This window comes from Podarcis erhardii (genome assembly GCF_964252035.2).
Source record: "Podarcis erhardii genome assembly, chromosome: 9".
In the NCBI taxonomy this organism is placed as follows: domain Eukaryota; kingdom Metazoa; phylum Chordata; class Lepidosauria; order Squamata; family Lacertidae; genus Podarcis; species Podarcis erhardii.
Genome location: NC_138512.1, coordinates 36,821,434 through 36,845,367, shown reverse-complemented (window position 1 = coordinate 36,845,367; position 23,934 = coordinate 36,821,434). Strand labels below are relative to the sequence as shown.

Genomic DNA, 23,934 nt, shown 5'->3' with positions numbered 1-23,934 from the left:
CATTTACGTGCACACAAACACACACACACACACACAGGCTGGGAACCTCAATGGTGCACTTCTGGAGGGATCACTTGGGGGGGGGACTGGCTAGTACCTACCCCCAACTTCCCCCACCCCGCCGGTAGCTAAGGCACTTTCTCCAGATGTTGTTGGATTCCAACTCCCATCAGCCCCAACCAGCAAAACCCAATGGACAGGGATGATAGGAATTGTGGCCCAGCACCACCTGAAAGCCCATAGGTTCCCCACTCAGCAGCAGTTTTGCAATCGTGTGATTGTAACAGATAGTGCAGCTGGCCCTGAGGGTTTCTGTTTGGTATGGAGGGTTTATGTCCAGCACTGCCCACTCCTGGAAGTGTGTAGTGCTTTTCAACTGATGTGCAAAGGGCACATGCAATTAGTGAGGTTATTTTGCAAGCCTGTTTACAAGCTGCATCATATGGAGCCGTCTCCATGTAAAGGACAAAGCGCTATCTGTGTGCTCACATGCATCCAGATTAAGTGAACTAATTAGTGTGATAAGAATGAAATCTCCAGTGGGAGAAGGAAAAAGGTAAATTCAATATCAGTTCATTTAGCGATCAGAGAATGGGGGGGAGGGAATTTATAAGGCAATTCTGTGGTTAAATTTATGGTGAATAACATTGAAAACAGATCTTGTTGGTTAAAAACCTAAAGCACTTTCTCGGTGTGTGCAAACATTCAAAACATACTTGGGTTCATTTGAGCAGCTTAGTGTAGATCTGGTACAGCAATTGTCTGCTGCAGTGCGGATTGCCTAGTGATAAATATGCTGTTTGCTTGTGTGGGATGTAAACACAGGAGCAGTCAATGACAACATTCCTAGAATGTACATGTTAGAACATGGGGAGGGATGTCAGTCCAGCAAGCAGGTAAACTTCCTGGGACGGACTTCCTCCGCATGTGACCAGAGGTGGGTGTGGCCTCACCTGTGCAGGTAAATGATAAAAGCACAGGGCAGGCAGCCATATCTCTCTCTCTGCCATCTTCCTTCGATGAGGAAACATCTAAGGATGCTCTCTTGGCTCCCAGCCAAGAGAGGAGATAAAGACTATCTTGCTACAAGATAGATTCTGAGCGTATTTTACCTTTTTTAAGCTGTCTGCCTTCTGGGGTCACATTGTGAACAGAACGTGAGTAAACTCTTTTATACTTTTATAAAGACTGTGTCTTGTCTTATATTTTAAGAGGGAACAAAGGGGAAATTACCAGAGTAATTATTATAGTGGTTCTAGTGAACCTGTGCAGACGTTACCGTTGCAAACTAAAAGGGGAATGTCATAAACTCTGCTGATATTTTGGGAACTTGTTAGCACAAGTTGGATTAGGATATAATCTCACAATATATCCTCTCCTGCACCCCTGAACATTCCCACAGCTTGAACCTGGAGGAAAATAAAGACCCCCCCCCAAAAAAAAGCTGTAAGAGAAGAAGTAGGTCCTTTCCTGCCAGTAGGCATTTTACATCATGAGTAAAAACAATGGTTTCATCTCCCGTGGTAGCTAACTGTACCATATAAACTACTCAGGAGCAACATGGAGGAAAGTAAGACACAGGTACACCTACACAGAATGGGCCAAACTTGAATGAATCCATGTATTTGTTACAGTAAATTTACCTTTCCGCTTTATCATCACTGGGGTCATATGCACTTACTGGAACAGATAACTCCAGTTGAAAGTTGTTGTTTTTTTAGAGATCTGGAAGATCAGGGAAGGGAAACCTCAGGCGCCAGGGCAGAATGTCTCCACAATGAGCATATTGCAAAAGAAGTTATCAGAGCATGGAGTTCAGTGGTAAAGACATCTCTGTCCAAAAGAGGTTGTAGCTGGTGAACCTACTGGAGCTGAAAAAGGCACTCCTAGCCACTGAAGTCATCTGAGGCTCCAATGACCGTGTTAAATCCAGGAATATCTCCAAGCTCCTTCCAGGGGAGTGCAACCGCATCCAGGGCAGGCCGTCTCCCCACCTCTTAGACATGAGAAATGAGGACATGCAACACCTCTGTATTTTCAAGATTCTGCTTCTGTTTATTGGCCCACATCCAGCCCATCACTGCCTTTAAGCACTGGTCTAACATCTCAACCACCTCTCCTGTTTCAGATAGAACAGAGAGCCAGAGCTAGGTATGATCTGTATATTGATGACACTTTGCTCCAAATTTGTGACACCAAGAATCAGATGCCTGAGGTGACCACTATGTCCAATGGTAGGACTGGCTGCTGGGGTGAGGCAACAGTAAGTAAAAAGGCTGCCTATTTAGTTGGTATCATTCATGAATAATACTAAAGTATGTTGCAATTCTGAAGAGAAGCCCGTGTGGTTTGCTAATCCCTCATCTCCATAACAAACGACCCCTGATTCATTCATGTTAAGCTGTTGGCAGAAATCAAAAGTATACATTTTCACCCTCATGAAAGAAAGAACTAGCAGTGGAAAATCATGTCTTGGCCCTTCTTTTATGTGGTTTGTAATCTATGTTCAATACATCTGATTCTTGGGAGCCAGGGTTGCTGTCACTCAAAAGGATGGCACATGCCTCTGCTGGTATTAAGGCATATTATAAACTAGGGGAGGCAAAGCAATCTAAAAGTTACAGTGGACAAACAGTAGGAAGCAGCTGTTGCCTTCATGCTTCTGACTTCCCAGAAAGCTTTGGCTGGAAATAGAATGGACCATCAATGATGATATCACTTCCTCCTTGTGATACGCAAATTCCTAATCCAGGGATGGGGAAACCTGTGGCTTTCCTCATGTTGTTGGACTTTAAATTACATCCATCCCAGCCAAGATGACCAGAGGTCAAGGATGGTTGGAATTGCAGTATGATGGCAAACATTTGATAGAAAACAGGTTACCTACCCGTATCTTAATCTATTCTCAATATGATCATCATGGTATTTTTTTTTTATTTTTTTTTGGTATGTAACAGGGAATTTCCCCCTTAGACTTCTATTTTTTTTTTTTTAAGATATTTATTTTGGTTTTATATAATAAAACAGATATTACAATCAAACAAAACAAAAAAGAAATACAGTAAAAAAACCACATAATCCAACAGAGATAAAAAACACAGTATAAAAACATATGACAGAAAGAATAAGAAAGAACAAAGAATAAAGAAAAATTAGTTTTTAAATTCTTATCTTTATAACCCTCTTTCCTGACTTCCTCACGTCTCCCTTTCCTGCATTCCCCTTTACACAATCAAATTTAGCAGCTCCTTACCCTCTTTCAAATCTTAATCAATATTATACATTCCAACCTATTTATGTCTTCTATTTTCCCTTTCTTTTTAAATACATTTTTGCATGTTGTTTATAACTTAATCCCTTATATCATTTTATTTAATTTCAACATGATATTACTCTGGCCTTTACACCCTTTTCTTTTAAAACATTCTTGCATTTTTCTTTTTACCATGTCACTAATGCCATGTTATCTTTATATCCAACATCATTTTAACATTCAAACATTTTACAATGTTTTTGTAAGTATTCTTTGAACTTCTTCCATTCCTCTTCCACCGACTCTTCTCCCAGGTCTCGGATTCTGCCAGTCATTTCTGCCAATTCCATATAGTCCATCACTTGCATCCTCCATTCTTCCAGGGTGGGCAAATCTTGTGTCTTCCAGTACTTTGCGATGAGTATTCTTGCTGCGGTTGTTGCATACATAAAGAATGTTCTATCTTTCTTTGGCACCAATTGGCCGACAATGCCCAAAAGGAAGGCCTCTGGTTTCTTAGGAAAGGTAAGCTTAAATACCTTTTTTAGTTCATTATAGATCATTTCCCAGAAGGCCTTAATCCTTGGGCATGTCCACCAAAGGTGAAAGAATGTTCCCTCAGTTTCTTTACATTTCCAGCATTTGTTATCAGGCAGGTGATATTTGCAACCTTGACTGGGGTCATGTACCACCTATAGATCATTTTCATAATATTCTCTCTTAAGGCATTACATGCCGTAAACTTCATATCAGTGGTCCACAACTTTTCCCAGTCAGCAAACATAATGTTATGACCAATGTCCTGTACCCATTTAATCATAGCTGATTTGACTGTTTCATCCTGAGTATTCCATTTTAGCAGCAAGTTGTACATTCTCGAAAGTATCTTAGTTTTAGGTTCTAACAATTCTGTTTCTAATTTCGATTTTTCCACCTGGAAGCCTATTTTTTTATCCAAGTTAAAGGCCTCTCTAATTTGATAATAGTGTAACCAATCTCGCACTTTATCTTTTAGTTTCTCAAAACTCTGCAATCTCAATGTGTCTCGATCTTGTTCTAGTATCTCCCAATATTTCGGCCATTTGGCCTCCATACTGAGTTTTTTCAAAGCCTTAGCCTCCATAGGTGATAACCACCTTGGGGTCTTGTTTTCCAATAGGTCTTTATATCTTGTCCAGACATTAAACACAGCTTTCCTGACAATATGGTTTTTGAATGCTCGATTAGCTTTTACCTTGTCGTACCACAAATATGCATGCCACCCAAAAGCATTATTGAACCCTTCCAAGTCCAAGATGTCAGTGTTCTCAAGAAGTAGCCAATCTTTCAACCAGCAGAATGCTGCTGATTCATAGTACAACTTCATGTCTGGCAGGGCAAACCCCCTTCTTTCTTTAGCATCAGTCAATATTTTAAATTTTATTCTGGGCTTTTTGCCCTGCCAGACAAATTTAGAGATATCTCTTTGCCACCTCTTGAAACAATCCATCTTGTCCACAATCTGTAAAGTTTGGAACAAAAACAACATTTTTGGCAATACATTCATCTTTATAGGAGCGATCCGGCCCAACAAGGAAAGCTTCAATTTTGACCAAATTTCTAAATCTTTCTTGACTTCTATCCAGCATTTCTCATAGTTATCTTTAAATAAATTCAAATTTTTAGCCGTCATGTTAATCCCTAGGTATTTCACTTTCTTAACCACAGTTAAGTCTGTCTCCTTCTGAAACCTTTCTTTTTCCATTATTGTCAAATTTTTCTCTAAAACCTTAGTTTTTTGTTTGTTCAATTTAAATCCTGCCACATGACCAAATTCTTGAATCAATTCTAACACCCTTTTCGTACTAGATTCTGGCTCCTGTAATGTCAACACCAAGTCATCTGCGAAAGCCTTAAGTTTATATTGTTTGACTCCGACCTTAATTCCTTGGATCAACTGGTCCCTTCTAATCATGTTCAAAAGCACCTCCAGGACCGAAATAAATAACAATGGAGAGATAGGGCATCCCTGTCATTGTTCCTTTTTCTATTCTGAACTCTTCTGACACCACATTATTAACTATCAATTTTGCTTTTTGTTCTGAATAGATTGCTTCTATACCATTTTCAAACCCCCGTCCCACTCCCATTCCCTTAAGATTTTTCTTCATAAAATTCCAAGAAATATTGTCAAAGGCCTTCTCCGCATCGATAAAAATTAAAACTGCTTTTGTATTAATATTCGTTTGCAATAACTCCAAAATGTCAATAATGTTCCTTGTATTATCAGAAAGATGTCTGCCTGGGAGAAAGCCTGCCTGATCTTTATGTATCACTTCATTTAAAACTCTTTTTAGTCTGTTGGCTAAAATATCTGCAAAGATTTTGTAATCTACATTTAAAAGGGATATGGGACGGTAGTTTTTGAGTTGTGTCTTTTCAAATTCAGATTTTGGTATTAATGTGATGAAAGCTTCTTTCCACGACTCCGGCGCCTTCTTTCCCTCCAGAATCTTGTTGCACACCTCCTTTAATGGTTGAATTAAATAGTCTTTCAAAGCCTTGTAATACTTGGAGGTTAATCCATCCGGTCCTGGAGATTTGCCTAATTGCATATTTTGAATGGCACCTTCAATCTCCTGTTCTGTTATTTTATGGTTCAATATTGTCTTATTTTCCTGAGATATTTTTTGTAATCCATTAATTCTTAAAAGTTGGTCTATCTCAGTCTCATTCTGTGGCCCCTGAGTGTAAAGTTGTTTGAAATATCTCTGGAAGCACTTTCTGATCTCCACAGGATTCTGGATGTTTTTTCCTTCCACCTCAAGATTTGTAACCGTGTTCAGCTTCTGTCTTTTTTTCAACTTCTTCACTCTGTCAGATGAAATAAATTCTTGGCCTAACCTCTTATTGATTAAAACCTTCCGATGGAGCCTAATCACATGCGTTTCCTGTAAACAAATTAAGTCCAATTGTTCCAGTGTGCCAGTGTGGTGTAGTGGTTAATTGCTCACTGGAGCAATTCACTCCAGTGAGCCAGTGTGGTGTAGTGGTTAAGAGCGGTAGTCTCGTAATCCTGGGGAACCGGGTTCGCGTCTCCGCTCCTCCACATGCAGCTGCTGGGTGACCTTGGGCCAGTCACACTTCTGTGAAGTCTCTCAGCCCCACTCACCTCACAGAGTGTTTGTTGTGGGGGAGGAAGGGAAAGGAGAATGTTAGCCGCTTTGAGACTCCTTAAAGGGAGTGAAAGGCGGGATATCAAATCCAAACTCTTCTTCTTCCTTTTTTAATATGTGAAAGATCTTCTTCCTTTTCTGGGGGGGAGTTACAACCGTGAATGTTCCAACTTAATAGTTGCAGAGTCATGTTGCAGTATATCTATTTTCCTCCTACTGCTCCCAAAAGTTCTCCTTTTAGCGGTGGTGTCACTTTCTCCTGCACGTCAAGACCCAAAGGTGTAAGTAATGGTCTCAGAGGATCAAATCCTGAGGCTCCTGGTTCTTTTTCAGTCCCTTTCTGAAGGTCTCTTCCGTAGTCACTCAAAAAAATTTCCTTGTCTTCAACTGTTTTGATTTTAACTTTTTTCCCTCTATAGTTAAAAGATAGTCCCTGGGGAAACTCCCATCTGAAGATGATTCCGTTGCTTCTCAGTAGTTTTACCAAGTCTCCGTAGTTGGATCTGAGCTCCAGAAGATGTTTTGGGATATCCTTGTAGACTTCCACTCTAAAATCCTGAATCTCAAGAGTCTTTTGAAAGTGTGCACCCAGAATCTTGTCTCTTCTTTCGTTCTGAGGGAGATCAGGCAATCTCTTGACCTGACCTTCCTCCCTCCCTTTCCAAGTCTGAATGCACTTATAATTTTAAAGTCTTTATCCTCTTCCAAAGGCCAAAATTTTGAAAACTCTTTTGTCAGAAACTCAATTAAGTCCTCCTTTTCAAGCTCTGGAACTGACCTCAATCTCAAATTATTTCCCCTAGATTTTAGTTCAATCATAGACAGATATGCCTGGTGTTCGCCAATCTGTATGCGCAAGGGTTTGATTTCCTCTTGCACGGCCTCTACTTTCTGTTTGGCCTCCTCAGCTGTTTGACGGTTTACTGTAGTGGTTTCCAATAACTTCCCAATAGATTCTGCATTTGACTTAACTTGCTGAGTCAAATTGTTGACACTAGCTGTGTTTTGGTCAAGTTTAGATGATTGGTCCGCCACTTGCTTACTTAGGCCATCTAATTTTTCAAAAATTTTATCTAGCACTGTAGTAAAGTCTCCTCCTGTGGCCATTCCTTCAAGCCTTGTTTGTTCTAAATCTTCCTCTTGTGCCACAGGAATAGCAGGAACAGATGACCTGCGCAGCTGTGAGATTATGCTAGTCTGTTGTGTTTTGGCTTTACTTGATCTTAGAATCATAGAATCATAGAGTTGGAAGAGACCACAAGGGCCATCGAGTCCAACCCCCTGCCAAGCAGGAAACACCATCAGAATCTTGTCCTCCCTCTCATTCCACTGCTGTCTATGTGTCAAGGTCAGTCACACGGTTTGCAGTTCCCATGGAAATCCCCAAGTCCAAAGATGGAAAAATACCCCCAGTCTTTACACCACTTCAATCTTCCACTAGAGGGACACAATGTTTATCTCAAAAGTCACAATTTATACAGTCTCAAATTTACAAAATGTCCCTTCAAATTTATAACAGTTGCAAATGTCCAGCAGACCTAACAGATCCTCTACTTTGCAGAGTTAATCCTAAAATGTTACAATGTCTCCAAAAAGCGTGAGTTGCAGTTTGACAGTTCCTGCAGCCTGACAGCTCTAGTAGCCTGGCAGCCCGATCTCCAGGGGTTCAGTAAATTAAAGTATTTATAAATCCACACGAGAAGAGGGAAAGCCAAATTCTTCCTCTTCCACCTTAAAATAAGGTGAGGTTCTGTGTCCGATGTTCAGATAGCAATCTTTTAAAGCATAGTTCTAGGCAAAAGTAAATTAATCGTCGTTGCTTTAAACTTTAAACAGAGCCGGGAGACGGACTTCCTGGTTGCATCTCCCGTTTCAGTGTCCAAATTAAGCTTCTTTTTTAAAGATACAAATTTCTTAAGCTTCACCTACTCACGGTGGTCGTTTCTTAGCCAAATTGTCCCAGAAAAAAGGTCAGCGCTCACCGGCAGCAGCTTTGCGGCTTCATTCCAGGGAAAGAGCAATCGACTCTCAGCACCGCGCCAACCCCGTCACCTTCCGGAGCCCCTTACGGGGTTCCTATCCAGTTTCGGGGGGCGCTAAAGGTGCCCGCTGAGTCCCACGGCCACAGGCTTCTTCTGCCTGTGGTTTTCCGACGCGGGTCTCTGCTTCGTCGTACCGGACGACCCGTTTCCACGGAGCTCCCTCTTCGCGGTTAGAAGAGGGCAGCCATTGCCGTTCGCGCCGCCTCCGGAAGTCAATATGATCATCATGGTAGATGTGAGAAGAGCCTGTGAGTTTTGATTCTTTGAGCATGGCAAGTTGATCGTATGCAAACACTGCCATGCAGAGAATATAATTTTGCTGGGAACCATGAGAAAGAAGACTTCTTAATGCATACAGAAAATTAAATAAAGTATAGAGGCATAGTTGGTGCACCATAGAGTGGAAACCAAAGACAGTTTATCAAGCAACCTCTATAGGCTAAAGTGCCATGGTTAGGAGAATAGGCTTGTAGTCTTTAATCAGAGTTATTTTAGAACACAGTGTCTCTCAATCAGTTGGAAAGAACAAAATGATTGTGTTTTCTTTTTTTATTAAATGCAAAATACTTGGGACAGCAATGGCCCCACTGTCTGGCCTTTGGCAGATTTCAGGCTTTGAATGAGTAGAACATGAGAAAGTGTGTGCCTCTTTGTATAAGTGTAACCAATGAGAAAATATAATACATGAATCAGAAAGGTGGAGTCTGGGTTTGCTCAGATCTCTTACATCCTTCAGGCTAGCCCTGTTCGCCTAAGCAGGTTTAAGAATTCAATATATGCTTACTACCCATTTTTCAGAATGGTGTTAGAAAAATTATCCCAGGCTGTTTAAAGTATATAAGAGGTCTGGTTATTTCACAGTGGGCAGGGAACTAGTGAAGCCTGTGACCGAGATACAGACAATCAATAGCAATTTTCATGCTGACAAAATATAGGCACCTGCTAGAGAACTTAAGCTGCTGGAATTATATCATCTATCTCTATTTGTTTTTCAAGAGTGCTGTAGAACTTAATGATCAAATATAAGGCAGTAACCTTCAGGGAATGTGTGGTGTCATTTTGCAAAAGAAAATGGTATTTTATTACCAATCCATTTCAGGCAAAAGGGGATAGGGGAAAAAGTAACTCACAACCCCAGCATGTTAATTGCACACAACATCCCTTATCTAATCAGAAGAGATCCTTACTTCACCCTAGTAACCAAAATCAAGAGCCATCTCTTGACACCACTGAAGAGCTTTTTCACATTAATGCTGAATGCCTAGTGGGAAGAATCAGCTATTGGAATAATTCCAGGAAATTCTGTATTTTTGTGAGGTTTTTATTTTATTTTTATTTTTTAAAAAGAGACTGGTATTTCATCCCAGCAAAATTATATATAAGCAGACAAAATACTGATCCTCAAAATACAAATAATACAGCTACTGGTAACACATATGCGGTACCCAAAATCTTGCTGGCACACAATCTGTAAATTTCTTTCCATAATAAATAATACTGATGTTTGTGGAAGTGAAAGGCAGAAATCACATTTTGCATAATACGAATTATCTGTATTGTAGAAAGTATGACTGCTATTAACTGCTATGTGTGGGTGGAGAAAAGGAGTCTCAGTTCAATAAAAGGGGGGTTGGTAAAATAATTTTGTAGTCTCATTGGTTCATGCTTTAGTTGAGGGGCTCCCAAACTGTTGTCTGTGAATCACCAGTGTTTTGTGAGCTTCATTCCTGTTGTCTGTGGCATTTCTGTGGATTTGTGGTTGAAGGCAGAAGATGGCACATCCATCATGTCAAATATCCATACTCATTTCAATTGTATTTTTATTGCTTATTTTCATTCTTTTATATTGCATTTTATTGTATTTGAAATCAAAATCATCAAGTCATCTGCCAACAGCCTCAGCAGTCTTCAAGTGGTCAACAGAAGGGAAAGGTTTGGGAACCACTGTTCTAGTTACCACCAGATTAGATGACTATGGTGTGCTGTACAAAAGACTGTCCTTGAAGTTCTGATGTTTCTTAGAATCTGCCTGTGTTCTCTCTCTCCTCTCACACAAACGAACTGTTTTCAGTACTATGGCTGGGTACTGCACAGAGTTTGGCCATTGCATCCAAGATCTGGAATAGCCTCGTGCTTTTAGACAGTCAGCAGACAGTTTTTCACTTTGGTGAGCTTTTGCAAATTATTTCCATTAAGTTGATTTTACACTAATGCTTCCTTTTTAGCTGATTGTGATATGTGTTGTTATTTGTATTATTTATGTATTACCTTAGTTCTCTTGTTTTGCAACTTGCCTTGAGAAAGGTGGGAAATACATTTTGAGCATCATTTTTTAAAAGCTGCTTCTGAAAGATGATTGAGAGAAAAATCTGATTTTTGAAATTTTTAAGAGGGAAATTTGGCTTTGGATAGAATACATTCTTTGGAGTACATTTGCCACTTAACATAAGTAAAATTACAGCACCACACTTATTTATTAGGTATCGAAATGTGGTTTGCATGGGTGCCCTTGTTTCTGCAGCTGATAATCATTCTATTTCTGGTTCCAAACAGGACTTCAATATGGATAGAGACCTCAAAGATTACAGCAACAGGACACTTGCCACAGAGAACAACTCAGCCACTTCCAAGGGCTCCCATTTTCCTACCTGGGAAGACTATAAAAACAGCGTAGATGACATTCAGTACTTCCTGATTGGGCTTTACACTTTCATCAGCCTCGCTGGCTTCATAGGAAACCTGCTGATCCTCATGGCTCTAATGAAGTGCAAGCAAAAAACCATAATAAACTTCCTCATTGGCAACTTAGCCTTTTCCGACATACTAGTGGTGGTCTTCTGCTCTCCCTTCACCTTGACCTCAGTTCTACTTGATCAGTGGATGTTTGGCGAAGTCATGTGCCATGTAATGCCTTTCCTCCAATGTGTGTCTGTCCTGCTGTCCACCTGGATGCTGATTTCCATTGCTGTGGTCAGGTACCGTTTGATCCGCCACCCTCTTTCTAGTAACCTGACTCTGAGACACGGCTGCTACCTCATTTTCGCCATCTGGACTCTTGGCTTAGCCATTTGTTCCCCTCTGCTTGTTTTCCACAAGCTTGAAGATCTCCACCTGGAAGCACTGAAAAGCAAGCGCTTGTGTGTGGAGTCTTGGCCATCTACGTGCTACAGGGTTGCATTCACTATTTCCTTGTTGCTCATACAGTACATTTTGCCTTTGGTTTGCCTCACTGTCAGTCACACCAGAGTCTGCAGGTCCGTAAGTTCCAGATTGTCAGGCAAAGAAAACAAACTGGAAGAGAACGAGATGATAAACTTAACCCTCCATGCACCCAAGAGCCAGGGGCCTCAGGGACAGCTCTCTAGCTCCGAGAGGTGGAGTTATACTTTGGTTAGGAAACATCGGAGGAGGTACAGCAAAAAGACAGCTAGCGTGGTGCCAGCAATATTAAGGCACCATCGGGGCAATACTTCTGGGGATCTCCCTGAAACATCAGGGACAGAAAGAAGTCAGCTTTCATCCAGCAAATTCATCCCAGGGATTCCCATCTGCTTTGAGGTGAAACCAGAGAGTTCTGAAACACAGGATGGGATTACAATAGCCCGATCCACCACTCGGATTAGGAAAAGGTCTCGGAAGGTTTTCTGCCGACTGACGGTGCTGATCATAGTTTTTGCAGTCAGTTGGATGCCTCTTCACGTTTTCCACGTTGTAACAGATTTTAATGGCAATCTCATCTCAAACAAGCATTTTAAATTGGTGTACTGTATTTGTCATTTGCTGGGCATGATGTCCTGCTGTTTAAATCCCATTCTATATGGATTTCTTAATAACGGCATAAAAGCTGATTTGATGGCCCTTATTCCATGCTTACAATTATCATAAAACTGCTGTAAATGGAACAATAAATCTCAAATTATTATCCTCACAGGTTCAAACTGTGAAACATATCATCTGACTACTTGCAGGAATGCGTTACGGAAAGTTCCTGTTGGCCATTTAATGTGACAAAGGTTAACTCAGTGGTTGGATGATTTGATAACACTTCTCAGTTTGTAAACATGCCAGGTGTCAAGGTTTGACTGGTCAATCTACAGTCCTCTCATCATTCCCTCTATGACAACCACTCATGTCAGATTTTCTTTCAGGAGGCATCTATTCGATGTACAAAAGAAACAGACCGTTTTCAATATGTACACTGTGGGTGGCATCCAGCAAAGTATTTCTGGTAGTGCAAGGATTCTGACCTGTGCAAGGGAACTTCCCCTCCCTCTACCCATAAACCACATGCTCCCCAAATCTGCTCCAGAGGGTTGGGGGAATCCCCTGGACAGATTTAGAGGATGCTCAAAGAGAAGAAAACAGAGGGGAAGGTCTCCTTTGTAGTCAAAAATCCTTGTGTCAGGAGCAGCACTGTGTTGGATGCTACCAGGGCTTTTTTTCACCAGAACTCACTTCCTGCACTTCTCAGGTGTTCGCCATTGCCATTATAAGAGAACAAGAGAGGCGTTCATGGTGAGTCCCGGAACCTCTCTTTCTAGAAAAATATCACTGGATGCTACCTTATAAGCAGAAATGCAATATTGAAACGCAGTTCCACAAAGTTCCTTCTAAAGCTGCTTTAACATCATGTCAAAGATATCTAGATTGCAAATCTTGCTAGCAGATACTTAAAACAATGTATTGTCATGAGGTAACAATCAAATATTAAGAACAATGTATCGTTGTCATGAGTGAACCCATTGCTCTTTAGGCAATATTTCTTTTTAAATAAATTGTTGGCTTCTGTGTGAATGGAATAAATAAGGCAATCTCTTTATTGCTTGATATAAACAATTTCTATTTTAAGAAACTGGATGCTATTGGATAAACCTGGTTGAAAAGAAGCTTGTGCATACATGATGACTTTCTATTGTTTAGTACTACTGAATCAGAGTTTTTGGCTCTAGAAGCTTGCAATCTAAATAAGACAATAGAGGGAAGGAAGAGACAATGATAAGAAAGAACCAGCATTACATTTTAGTACATACCCATGTTGTGTATATTGAGGGCTGTCTCAACTAAGTCATACTCAGAGTAGATCCACTGAAGTCCATGGACCTAAGTTACTCATGTCCTTTAATTTCAATGGGTATTCTGTGAGTAGGATTAATGTGGGATGCAAGCTACGCTTTAGACAAGTACAATAGAAGCACGCGCATCAGGGAACTCTTGCTTGAGATTATTTACTTAGAAAAAAATTGTATAACACTTCATTTTTCTAAAAAAAAATCAAAGCGGTTTACAACAAACATACATAGATATACAGTAAAAAAAAGAGGCAAAAATTTAAAATCAGCATTCAGCTAATTAGTTTTGCTGGAGTGCAGCTTTGAGAGAGGAGACAGAAAAAAAGTAAATACTCTCTATCACTCCTGTTCTGGAGCTGCCTACTGTATTATATCACATCAGAGACTTCAGTGGGATTGCATGCACGTAAATCCTTGCCCTTTGGTATGTCTGTACTGTGGATCAAGCGGCTATACTTTAATACCAAAGTTTAGCTCAACAAAGGGATGTCTTGCTTCTGAAAGAATTGAGCTGTGTTTCTGATCTTTTCTTTAAAGTGTGGTATGACAACTTGGTCATATCTCCCATTATATCTCTCTCAGCATAAGCATATCTTTGTGCCCCAGGAGGTGCTATAATCACATTGGCTGTTTTCCAATTTGGCTACAGCTTTCCAGTTCTGCTCTAGCTGCCTCTCTAAGACCCCTTGCAGAGCCTTTCTATGCTAGCTTGGCAAGTGTAAGGTTGTGTAAATAAAAGACAGATGGGACTATAGGTTTAAGGATGTCGAACTGGTACCATGAAATATCCCATATCTCCATCATGTCTGCTCTTCAATTGTAGGTGGACCTTTCAATGTTAAGTTTTTTGATTACTGGTACTCCAACATAAGGAATGGGACTCATTCCCAGAAATTGTGAAACTGCAGTATCCCCCTGTATTTGGGGGAAGAAGACCCTAGTGACTGTTCCTGTCATCTACCATCATTTCAGAGTGGAGAAAAGAATCCGTGGCCCCCAACCATGCTCTTACAGCTACAGTCTAGACTCTCTAACTACCCAAGCCAGTTGATACATAAGAACTGATCAATATTGCAGCCTGCCTTAAGTGCACAGTGGTGAGTTTATGTGCAGAATCCAATACAAAGTTAAAGCCTGGCAAACAAGAAATATCAACACAGATAACTGGTAGTTGATCCAGGGTCTTAAATGAAAAATTAAATTGACCTTTGGGAGCAGAACAGCAAGATCTGATAGCAACAAGCCGAGTATAAATTCATTAAATTCATTAAATAAATTCATTAAATTAGACATTTTAATAAACCCATAGGCTTACAAAGAAAAACACGGATAAATGAATGCTCAAATGAGTGTCTTTTTCTAACTTGTTATTTATATGAACACATCTAGATGAAATGAATATTATTTCATGCTGTTTTGCATTCATTTTGTGTGTGTACGAACATAGAATGATGAGAAAATTGAATGAGCACTAAAATGTTGCAGCAGTATTTCTACCAGGCAGTCCCTTATTTTCATCCAGGCAGCATGGGATTGGTACATAGTGAAATCCTGATCTTATGGTCCTACTCGACTGGCAGCTTTTATGCTCTTGGTATGTTGGTGATTATGTTAGTGTAAGATAGCACCCATCTCATGCACTCCTAGTAGCAAAGGAGAGAGCAAAATGGTATCGGTAGAAATGAGATTACGTGCCAACATCCAGAGAGAATGTCCATGGTAACACCATCTACCAACCGCAGCAATTATGCATTAATGATGACCCCACCCCAAGCAAGGAAAGCACCAATCAATACTCAGTAATTGCACAGTATGCAGCATATACCTCCCATCACCCTTGAATACTAGCCATGCTGGCTGGGGGTGATGGGAGTCAGACTCCAACAGTCTCTGGAGAGCCACAGGTTCTCTGTCTCTACACACACAATGCACAACGAGACAGCCAATGATACCCTATAGAGCAGGCATGTCCAAAGTCTGTTTTGGGGGCCCAATCCAGCCAGTTTTATCTAGCCCCTGTCAAAAAGAAAGCTCAGCAACTTCAATCCTTTTAAAAAGCTCAACTTTAATCCTAAAAACTTTGGCTGGCCCTTACACATGTTCACTTCATCAAATCTGGCCCTCTTTGAAAAAAGTTTGGCACCCCTGCTATACAACATACACATGCACCAGAACAAGCCCTCTTAGTGCAATGGACAGGTCAGAAACAGCCACCTGCGAACTCAAGCTCCAGCCCTTTCCATAGTTTGAATCCCATGTCAGCCTGCTAAGAACTGCCCTTTTGCCAGAGAAACTGACAAAGCAAAGGAAGGCCTCACGGCCTTATCATAACTGGTAACCACCCTCCAGTGCCAGCACAATACATTTTGGCACCTGAGGTAAACCACAAAATAGCTACCAGCCCATCACCAGACAATAAAGGATGAGCGAATATCTACATCAGGAACAAGAGGGCAATAAAGATACACATAAGGATCTGCTGCCCCTGTGGATGCTGCTGCCTAAGGCAGTCACCTCACCTTGCCTCATGGATGGGCCAGCTATGCCACCCTCATTACCCAGCAGGTAGGAAGCCTGCATGGAGAACCCATGGGCTCCCAAAAGAGAAGGGCCTGAATCTCACCATGGGAATAATGTTCCCACAGAGATCATTTTCAAAACACTCCACCAAACATGCACACATTGGCGTCTGTGTGAGGGGAACAAGCATTTTGCAAGGGCTACATGTGCAAGGAAAAATAGCAACAAGCTTAAAGCAGGCCGTAACAGGAGCTGCCTGGTAAATCTGGGGGCAGCTTCTGTTAAGAGCAGCAGAATGGAAACCAGGAGATACACAAGGCTTGCCATAGGGAGAGGCTGAAATAACTTGAGCTGTGGTCCCCATTGCCTTACTAGTGCCTCATCATTTATTTTCATAATGCATGGAGCTTACCTGCTTATTTCTTTGAATGGTCCCTGAGTTGGATGTGAGTCACTAATGTGCATCTCTGCTTTACAAAGGTACCGTTTAACAATGTTATACATGGGATCCATAGATAACCTCAAAACAAGACTTACCCTTTGCTTCTCTATCTAAGGTGTGTATTCTGTCCACAATCATTGTCTCGTTGGCAACACTAGCCATAAATGATTTCACACCTCCTGGTGATTGAATGCTTATTAAAGGATACTGTTATGCTTACTAAAAGACAAACATATTGGACTATTGACTTTCATCAGCTGGTTATAAAGATCAAATCAATTTATGAAGGAAACAGGATGAAGATCAGCACAGCACCTTTGACAAAGCAGTCCCCATGAAGCCTGGAATAACTCATCTATGGAACTCTCACTCTGTGATATGACTCTCTTGCTGAAATGTATCAGATAGGTGACAAACAAGTGAGCCCAGCAGGAAAATCCTCTTGCATCCTAGAGTTTATAACAGGGAGGGCAAACCTGTGGCCTGCCAGATTCAAGAGAAACACAATAACAGCTAGCTTTTAGCTGTTGCTCAGTCAGTGGGTAATAATAATGATAAGTAAAATACTGTTGTCTTGGTTCTCTTCTCTGCTGGTCTTCCCTAGGTAGGCTGTCTGATTATATCCATGTAGCCAAAGGGAATTTTAAGAACATGGTATAATGGTTGGAAACTGTTCTCGAAGCTCCGAACATGAGTTTGACCAAGCTGCGGGAGGCAGTGGAAGACGGGAGTGCCTGGTGTGCTCTGGTCCATGGGGTCACGAAGAGTCGGACACGACTGAACGATTAAACCACAACAGCAGCATAATAAATATTGATTTTGTTTAGCAATACCCACTATGAATCTATCAGTAATGACAGATATGGGCTATAGGCAACCTGCTTTCTCTCCATCCCATCCCAGTGGCAGTGTATTGCACCAATATACAGCAGGACACAGTCTCCTCTGAGATATTTCACACTGTGTGCACTGCTGCCCTATCTCACCATGGCTTTATTAAAAGCAGGGCACTTAATAGGAAAATTGCATGTGAAATTAACAAGCAGATACATTCAGCATGTCTTTACAAATGCAGCAATGAACACAAACAAAGGCAGCAGCAGAAGCAATGGAACAATTTTTAATTGGATTTTGGAGTAGCCCATTGCCCTATTGCCCTGGGGGCAGGAACATATGTCACCAAGACAGAGCATGTTTACTTAAACTTCCCTAAGAGTAAATATCAAGAGAATTATGATTGAAACAGGATCTGGGGTCTTAGTAGACCACAAGCTTAACATGAGTTAACAATGCGATGCAACGGTGGGGGAGGGGGAGAGCTAATGCTATTCTCCGCTGCATCAACAGAGGTGGAGTGTCCAGAGCAAGAGAAATCATAGCACCGCCCTATTCTGCCTTGGTCAGACCATACCTAGAATACTGTGTCCAGTTTTGGTCACCACAATTTAAGGAGGAGATCGACAAGCTGGAATGTGTGTAGAGGAGGGAGACCAATATAATAAAGGGTCTGGAATTCAAGCCCTATGAGGAATGGTTGAGGGAGTTGGCTATGTTTAGCCTGTAAAAGAGGAGATTTGATAGCCATCTTCAAGTATCTTAGGTGCTTTCACATGGAAGATGGAGCAAGCTTCTTTTCTCCTGCTCCAGAGGAGGTCCAAAACTAATGGATTCAAGTTACAAGAAAGGAGATTCCAGGAAGAACTTTCTGACAGTAAGCAGTGTTCAACAGTGCAATGCACCTCACCCAGAGGTTGTGGACTCTTCTTCCTTGTAGATTTTTAAGCAGAGGTTGGATGGCCAGTTGTCATGGATGCTTTAGTTGAGATTCCTGCATTGAAGGGGCTTGGACTAGATGACCCTTCCAAATCTATTCTAATGAATAAAGAATACTCAACATCACAAATGAATCATATAGCTTAAAGGATAACTTTGTTTTCACTGTGGCATACTGATTGATTGATTGATTGATTGATTGATTGATTGATTTTTTATTATTAAATTTATTACCTGCTGTTTACTAGCAGGCTCCCAGGGTGTGTTCCAACAATCAAAAATTCAGAATTAAAAACAGTTAAAACAGAATACCTACAGTTAGGTTGCTAAAAGTCTCATCTATAGTGAGGATGTTAAAATAAAAAAGTATTTCTCATTATTATTCATTGGTTGCTATGTTTACTGACATATTCAGTCCAAAGGAAAAGATGGAAAATCTATTCTGAGAGTCTTTTTTATTTACCCAAAGATCCAGTTAGCTAACTTACCATATCAGGCAGCTGAATATAAAACCAACCTGAGACAAGACAGCTATTAATATATATTCATATGGAAATATTGTCCACTTCATACCGAGAAGGTGATTATTTTACCAAAGACATAATGTAGCACAGGAGGCTGGTCTGTTAGGGTGAATGGTGTGTTGCCCCATCAGCCTCTGTAGGCCCTCAGTCAGCCCCCATCACCACCTGCCTGCCTTCTTAGTTATAGCCAGTTCAGGTGCTAGACTGGTGCTTGGAAGTGGTGATGGGCTGGATGTGGATCAATAAATTGAGGGTTAATTCTGGTAAGACAGAGATGTTTGAATTCTGAGAGATGAGGAGATGGTCTGTTCTGGCTGGTGTTGCAGTCCCCTGGAAAGAGCAGGCCTATAGCTCGAAGGTGCTCCTGGAGTCCACATTGTCACTAGAGTTTCAAGTGATTTTGGTGATTAGGAGTACCCATTTCCAGCTCTGGCTGCTTTGCCAGCTATGACCACTTTTTGAGAAGTGTTGATTTGCTACTGTAATCAACACAGCACGAGACTCTTAATCTCAGTGTCATGGGTTCAAGCCGCACGTTGGGCAAAAGATTCCTGCATTGGACTAGATGACCCTGTGGATCCCTTCCAACTCCACAATTCTATGATTCCAGATTTGATAATTGCAATGCTTTCTATGTATGCCTACTCTTGAAGATGGTTCAAAACTTCGACTGGTCCAAAACACAGTAGCCAGATTACTAGTTGGGGTTCCATTTAGAACTCAGCCCTTTTTGAAAACAGCTGCACAAGCTGCTAGCTCATTTCTGGGCCCAATTCAAGGTGCTTGTGTTAGTGTTTAAAGCTCTAAACAACGCAGGCTCCAAATATTGGATGGGCCACATCCTTCCCTACAGAGCCTCTTGCATGTTAAGGTTAGCAGAGGGGGACCTCTTGGTAGTTTCATAACACCCAGAAGTTCAGGAAGTGGCATCCAAGAAGAGGATATTCTTCTAGATGACCCTTGGAAGAGACATTGATTGCTAAACCTCTCTAGCAATTGTAGTCCTGTGAGAGAAATAGAGGACTTCTAACACCTTAAACAAACTCAATTTCCCAGGATTCTTTGCGGGAAGGCATGACCCTTTAAAGTGGTGTGTTGCTGCTTTAAATGCATAGCACAGTAAAATGATAAAGTGTCTGTTTAGCTCCTTGACTGGTGTGTCCTCCAAGACTTCCATTACAACTGCCTGGGGTTAATAAATGACACTTGCTCATAGCATGTAATGGAAAATGTGCTAATCTTATTGTTCCAGCCAAATGAATGAGCGCTATTATTTACTCCTCAGTTATTGTGGTAATTCTAAAATCAATTAAAGATTTGCTGGTGTGTTGTTTAGCACTGACTAATCCTACCTTCCCTGATAAGGACAGCTTCTTAAATTGTCTAGTGGCACAGCCACGGGGATTAACTGTTGACCAGCAAGTTTATTTTATTAAATAAACCAAACATATGATAAAGAGCAAGATAATTTAAAATAAGAGATATCTTTCTTTCTTTCTTTTTTTTGGCATTACTTGTAATTTTCCATTCTGTATCCAGCCTGTAGATGCACATCACATTTATTGTTACTCTTACGACAATCAGTTACCATATTTTTTGCCCTATAGGACGCACTTTGTCCCCTCCAAAAATGAAGGGGAATTGTGTGTGCGTCCTATGGGGCGAATGCAGGCTTTCGATGATGCCTGGAGAGTGAGAGGGGTCGGTGCGCACCGACCCCTCTCGCTCTCCAGGCTTCAGGAAGCTATCCGCAAGTCTTGCAAGCCCGGCGGGAGGTCCCGTGGGCTCGTAAGGCTTGCGGGCAGCAGCCTGCAGCCCAAAAGCTCGGGGGACAGCGGGGAGGCGGAGCGCCGCCACCCCGCTATTCCTCGACCTGGTCTGGAGGCTGGGGGGGGGGGAGAGAAGCAAGCTTGCTTCTCCTCCCCGCCAGCCCCACAAGCTCGGGGGATAGCGGGGAGGTGGAGCGCCGCCACCCCGCTATTCCCCGACCTGATCTGGAGGCTGACGGGGGGGGGGGAGCAAGCTTGCCTCTCCCCCCCGCCAGCCCCACAAGCTCGGGGGATAGCGGGGAGGCGGAGTGCCGCCACCCCGCTATTCCCGAACCTGATCTGGAGGCTGGCGGGGCCAGCCCCACAAACTCGGGGGACAGCGGGGCAAGCCGCTGCCCCACAGAGGCTAGGGAGGCTGTCCCTTAAGGCAGAAGATGGCTGCACAAACCTGGGGGGGGTGGAAATAATTCCCCCCCCCCTTGATTTCCTCCCCAAAAAACTAGGTGCGTCCTATGGGCCGGTGCGTCCTATAGGGCGAAAAATACGGTAATATAGCACTTTCATTTTGAAAAGTGGTTTTTGGTCTGTATCATCATAGTTCTTTTAAACCAAGCAAGACCATTAGTAGATTGTGAATTGGACCTACTTCCCCTTATTTTAATCCTATAGTTTAGGATTGGAGGGGAAATATAAATAGTGGAGGGGAAATATATATATATAGGAGGCAAGCTGTGTAGTTTCTGTAATAAAAACAAGAACACAGTCGAAACCTATCTATAGGTATTTGAAAATGTTTCAGTGTTTTAAATTTGGAAACTACTATTCCAAAATGTTAATAGAAAATGCCCCATCAGACCCTAACCCCCATCTATATCTTATTGAAAAATAATATTTATCCAACCAGACTATGTCCAGATAGCAGCTTCTTTGAATGCTAGTCTTTAACACTAAACTAGAAGTACCTTTAAAAAAAAACATAGGAAAAGAGGTACCAACTTTCATGAGGATTTGTGCAATAAACCTCAGGGAACCTGAGATGTAGATTCTGTTTTCCACCCTTTTTGCAAGGAGCAGAGAGAAGCACTTTAGCCTCACAACAATCAAGCAAGGTAGATTAGATTGCAAGAGAGTAACTAAGTAATCTAAAACCACTGAATAAACCGCAGAGCCAAGATCCAAATTACGAATTGTGTGTGCTGGTGATCTATGCCTCCCTTGTCATGTGTAGAGAAGAAGAAGAAACAAGCAGTGCAGCATAACCATATACTGTATGTTTTAACATGCCCCATTCTACACCTCCCACTGTCAAACCCAACATTCTAGCACTGTATAAAACTAGCTCTTGTTTCAGAAGAATTTTTTTATATATAACCTGCCCCCCCAACCCTCTTGAACTGAATCTGTATCAACTGAAGCATTCCATAAAGTACAGTAAATTTCTGCAGAAGCCTTGTAAATGTATTCATCTGTACCTAAATCAGACTTGGCAGAATATCATGACTGGCATCTGTAGTTACCATAATCAAGGCTCAATAAAGGGCAATCTTCTCTTGAAGCCGTGAAATCGTATTCATTATTTCTCACCTCACTCATGCCATTTAGAAAATCGCTTTTCAAATACCTTGACACTGGATGCAGTGTTACAAAAAGCAACTCAAATTTTCCTACACAAATCAGCATGGCTAGCTAGCTAGAGAACATGAAGCCTAGTATAGTGGTACCTCAGGTTACATACGCTTCAGGTTGCATACGCTTCAGGTTACATACGCTTCAGGTTACAGACTCCGCTAACCCAGAAATAGTGCTTCAGGTTAAGAACTTTGCTTGAGGATGAGAACAGAAATCGTGCTCCGGCAGCGCAGCGGCAGCAGGAGGCCCCATTAGCTAAAGTGGTGCTTCAGGTTAAGAACAGTTTCAGGTTAAGAACGGACCTCCGGAACAAATTAAGTACTTAACCCGAGGTACCACAGTAGTCAGATGCCCTGAGAATTAACTGTGTTAGGCAACATAGAGATAGCAGGCAACAACATGGATGACCAGAGTTGGCTCAGCCATTAGGCAGGATGAGGCCAGTGCCTTAAATGGCAAATAGCCAATGGGCAGGGCAGGGGGCAGCTGCCCCCCAGTCAAGTAAATGAATAAAAATAATTAACTGAGGTTCTCCCCCCCACCATGAAGCTTGCCCCTGCTAACATAAATCCTGGCTATGCCTATGACGGGTGCCCTGCTGCCTCCACCAGAAGTGGAGAAGCACTACTGTCATTGGTGCTGATTTTGGGCAACAAAGCATCCATTGGGGGTGAAATAATCCAAATTGGCACCATCTCATCTAAAATCAGTGCTGACGCAGCAGGAAGCATGACAGTGGCTGAGTAGGCAGCTGCAGGAGCAGGTAGGTAGTGGCAGAAGTGGCGGCGGCAGCAGGGCAAGCAGCACTTTCAATTTCGCCTTGAGTGGTGGAAAAGGGTGCGGCGCCCCTGTGTATAACCATCCAGGCAGTGTGAGCAGTGTAAATTGTTGTAAGCTGCTGCCGTCTTTACAGAAGGAGATAGGGGGCAGCGCTTGGTGCCAAGGCTGCAAATCTTATGTGCCTTTAAATAGGAATCAATCCCATGAAATACTGTGGATTGTATCCAGTGGTGGCTTTGCCTTAATGCAAATAACTTCCGCTTTTGCAACTTGGGGTGGCTCTGTTTTTCCTTACCTGACTCCTTCTAACCAGAGCCATTAAGCAGGGTAAGGCCACTGTCTCAGGTGGCAGAAACTCCCCAAGGTGGCATCCCTGCAGATATCCTGCCTGCCCCTGCCAGCAGCAGGAAGTGGAACCACCATAGGTGCATCTATTTTGAGAGAATCCTCGCCCCAAATGGGTGCTATCTTGCCTGAAATGTGTGCCCATGCTGGTGGCACTTCACCAGTCATAGCTGCAGCAGAGTGGCAGCAGAGCAGGTGATGTAGGCAACTCTGGCGGTAGGTATGGTGGTGGCAGCAGTGGTGGGAGCAGAGGCAGTGGCAACACCTCCCATTTCGTGCTCCTGAGAGTTGTAGGACCCTCCAGAAAAACCATTTTGGACTTGTGAAGACCTTTTAATGTTGTGAGCCAACTTGTCCATAATTTGCTATGGAAAGATGGCATACAAATAAACAACGGTTCATTTGGATGCTTGTTTTGCTAGCTGATTCAAGTGCCCTGTCCCAATTTACTTTATCAATGGGTGGTCGTCTAGTGGGTCATGGAACTTACTGCTATTTCTTTTTAATAAGGCCAGTAGCACCCTGGAGGAAATGTGGGGCTAAACTGAATAATCAATTAAGTTAAAAGAACAGCAACAACCATTCAGCCTCCTGCAACCTCGTGGTAGGAATATTATTATTACAATTTATTTC

The 23,934-nt window shown here is 42.0% G+C and overlaps 1 protein-coding gene and 1 long non-coding RNA gene across 5 annotated transcripts in view; both read left to right on the top strand.

The window, feature by feature from the left end:
* NPY5R (neuropeptide Y receptor Y5) overlaps positions 1-13,198 on the top strand; it is a 37,974-nt gene extending 24,776 nt beyond the window's left edge. For all 4 annotated transcript variants that reach the window (XM_081875396.1, XM_081875397.1, XM_081875394.1 and 1 more), the window contains one exon: positions 11,004-13,198. In XM_081875396.1, coding sequence (XP_081731522.1) covers positions 11,013-12,335 — 1,323 coding nt within the window. In that variant the 5' untranslated portion in view covers positions 11,004-11,012 and the 3' untranslated portion in view covers positions 12,336-13,198. The remainder of the gene's footprint in view (positions 1-11,003) is intronic.
* Positions 1-23,934, top strand: part of LOC309349513 — a 103,046-nt gene that overhangs the window by 7,726 nt on the left and 71,386 nt on the right. The window lies entirely within an intron of this gene.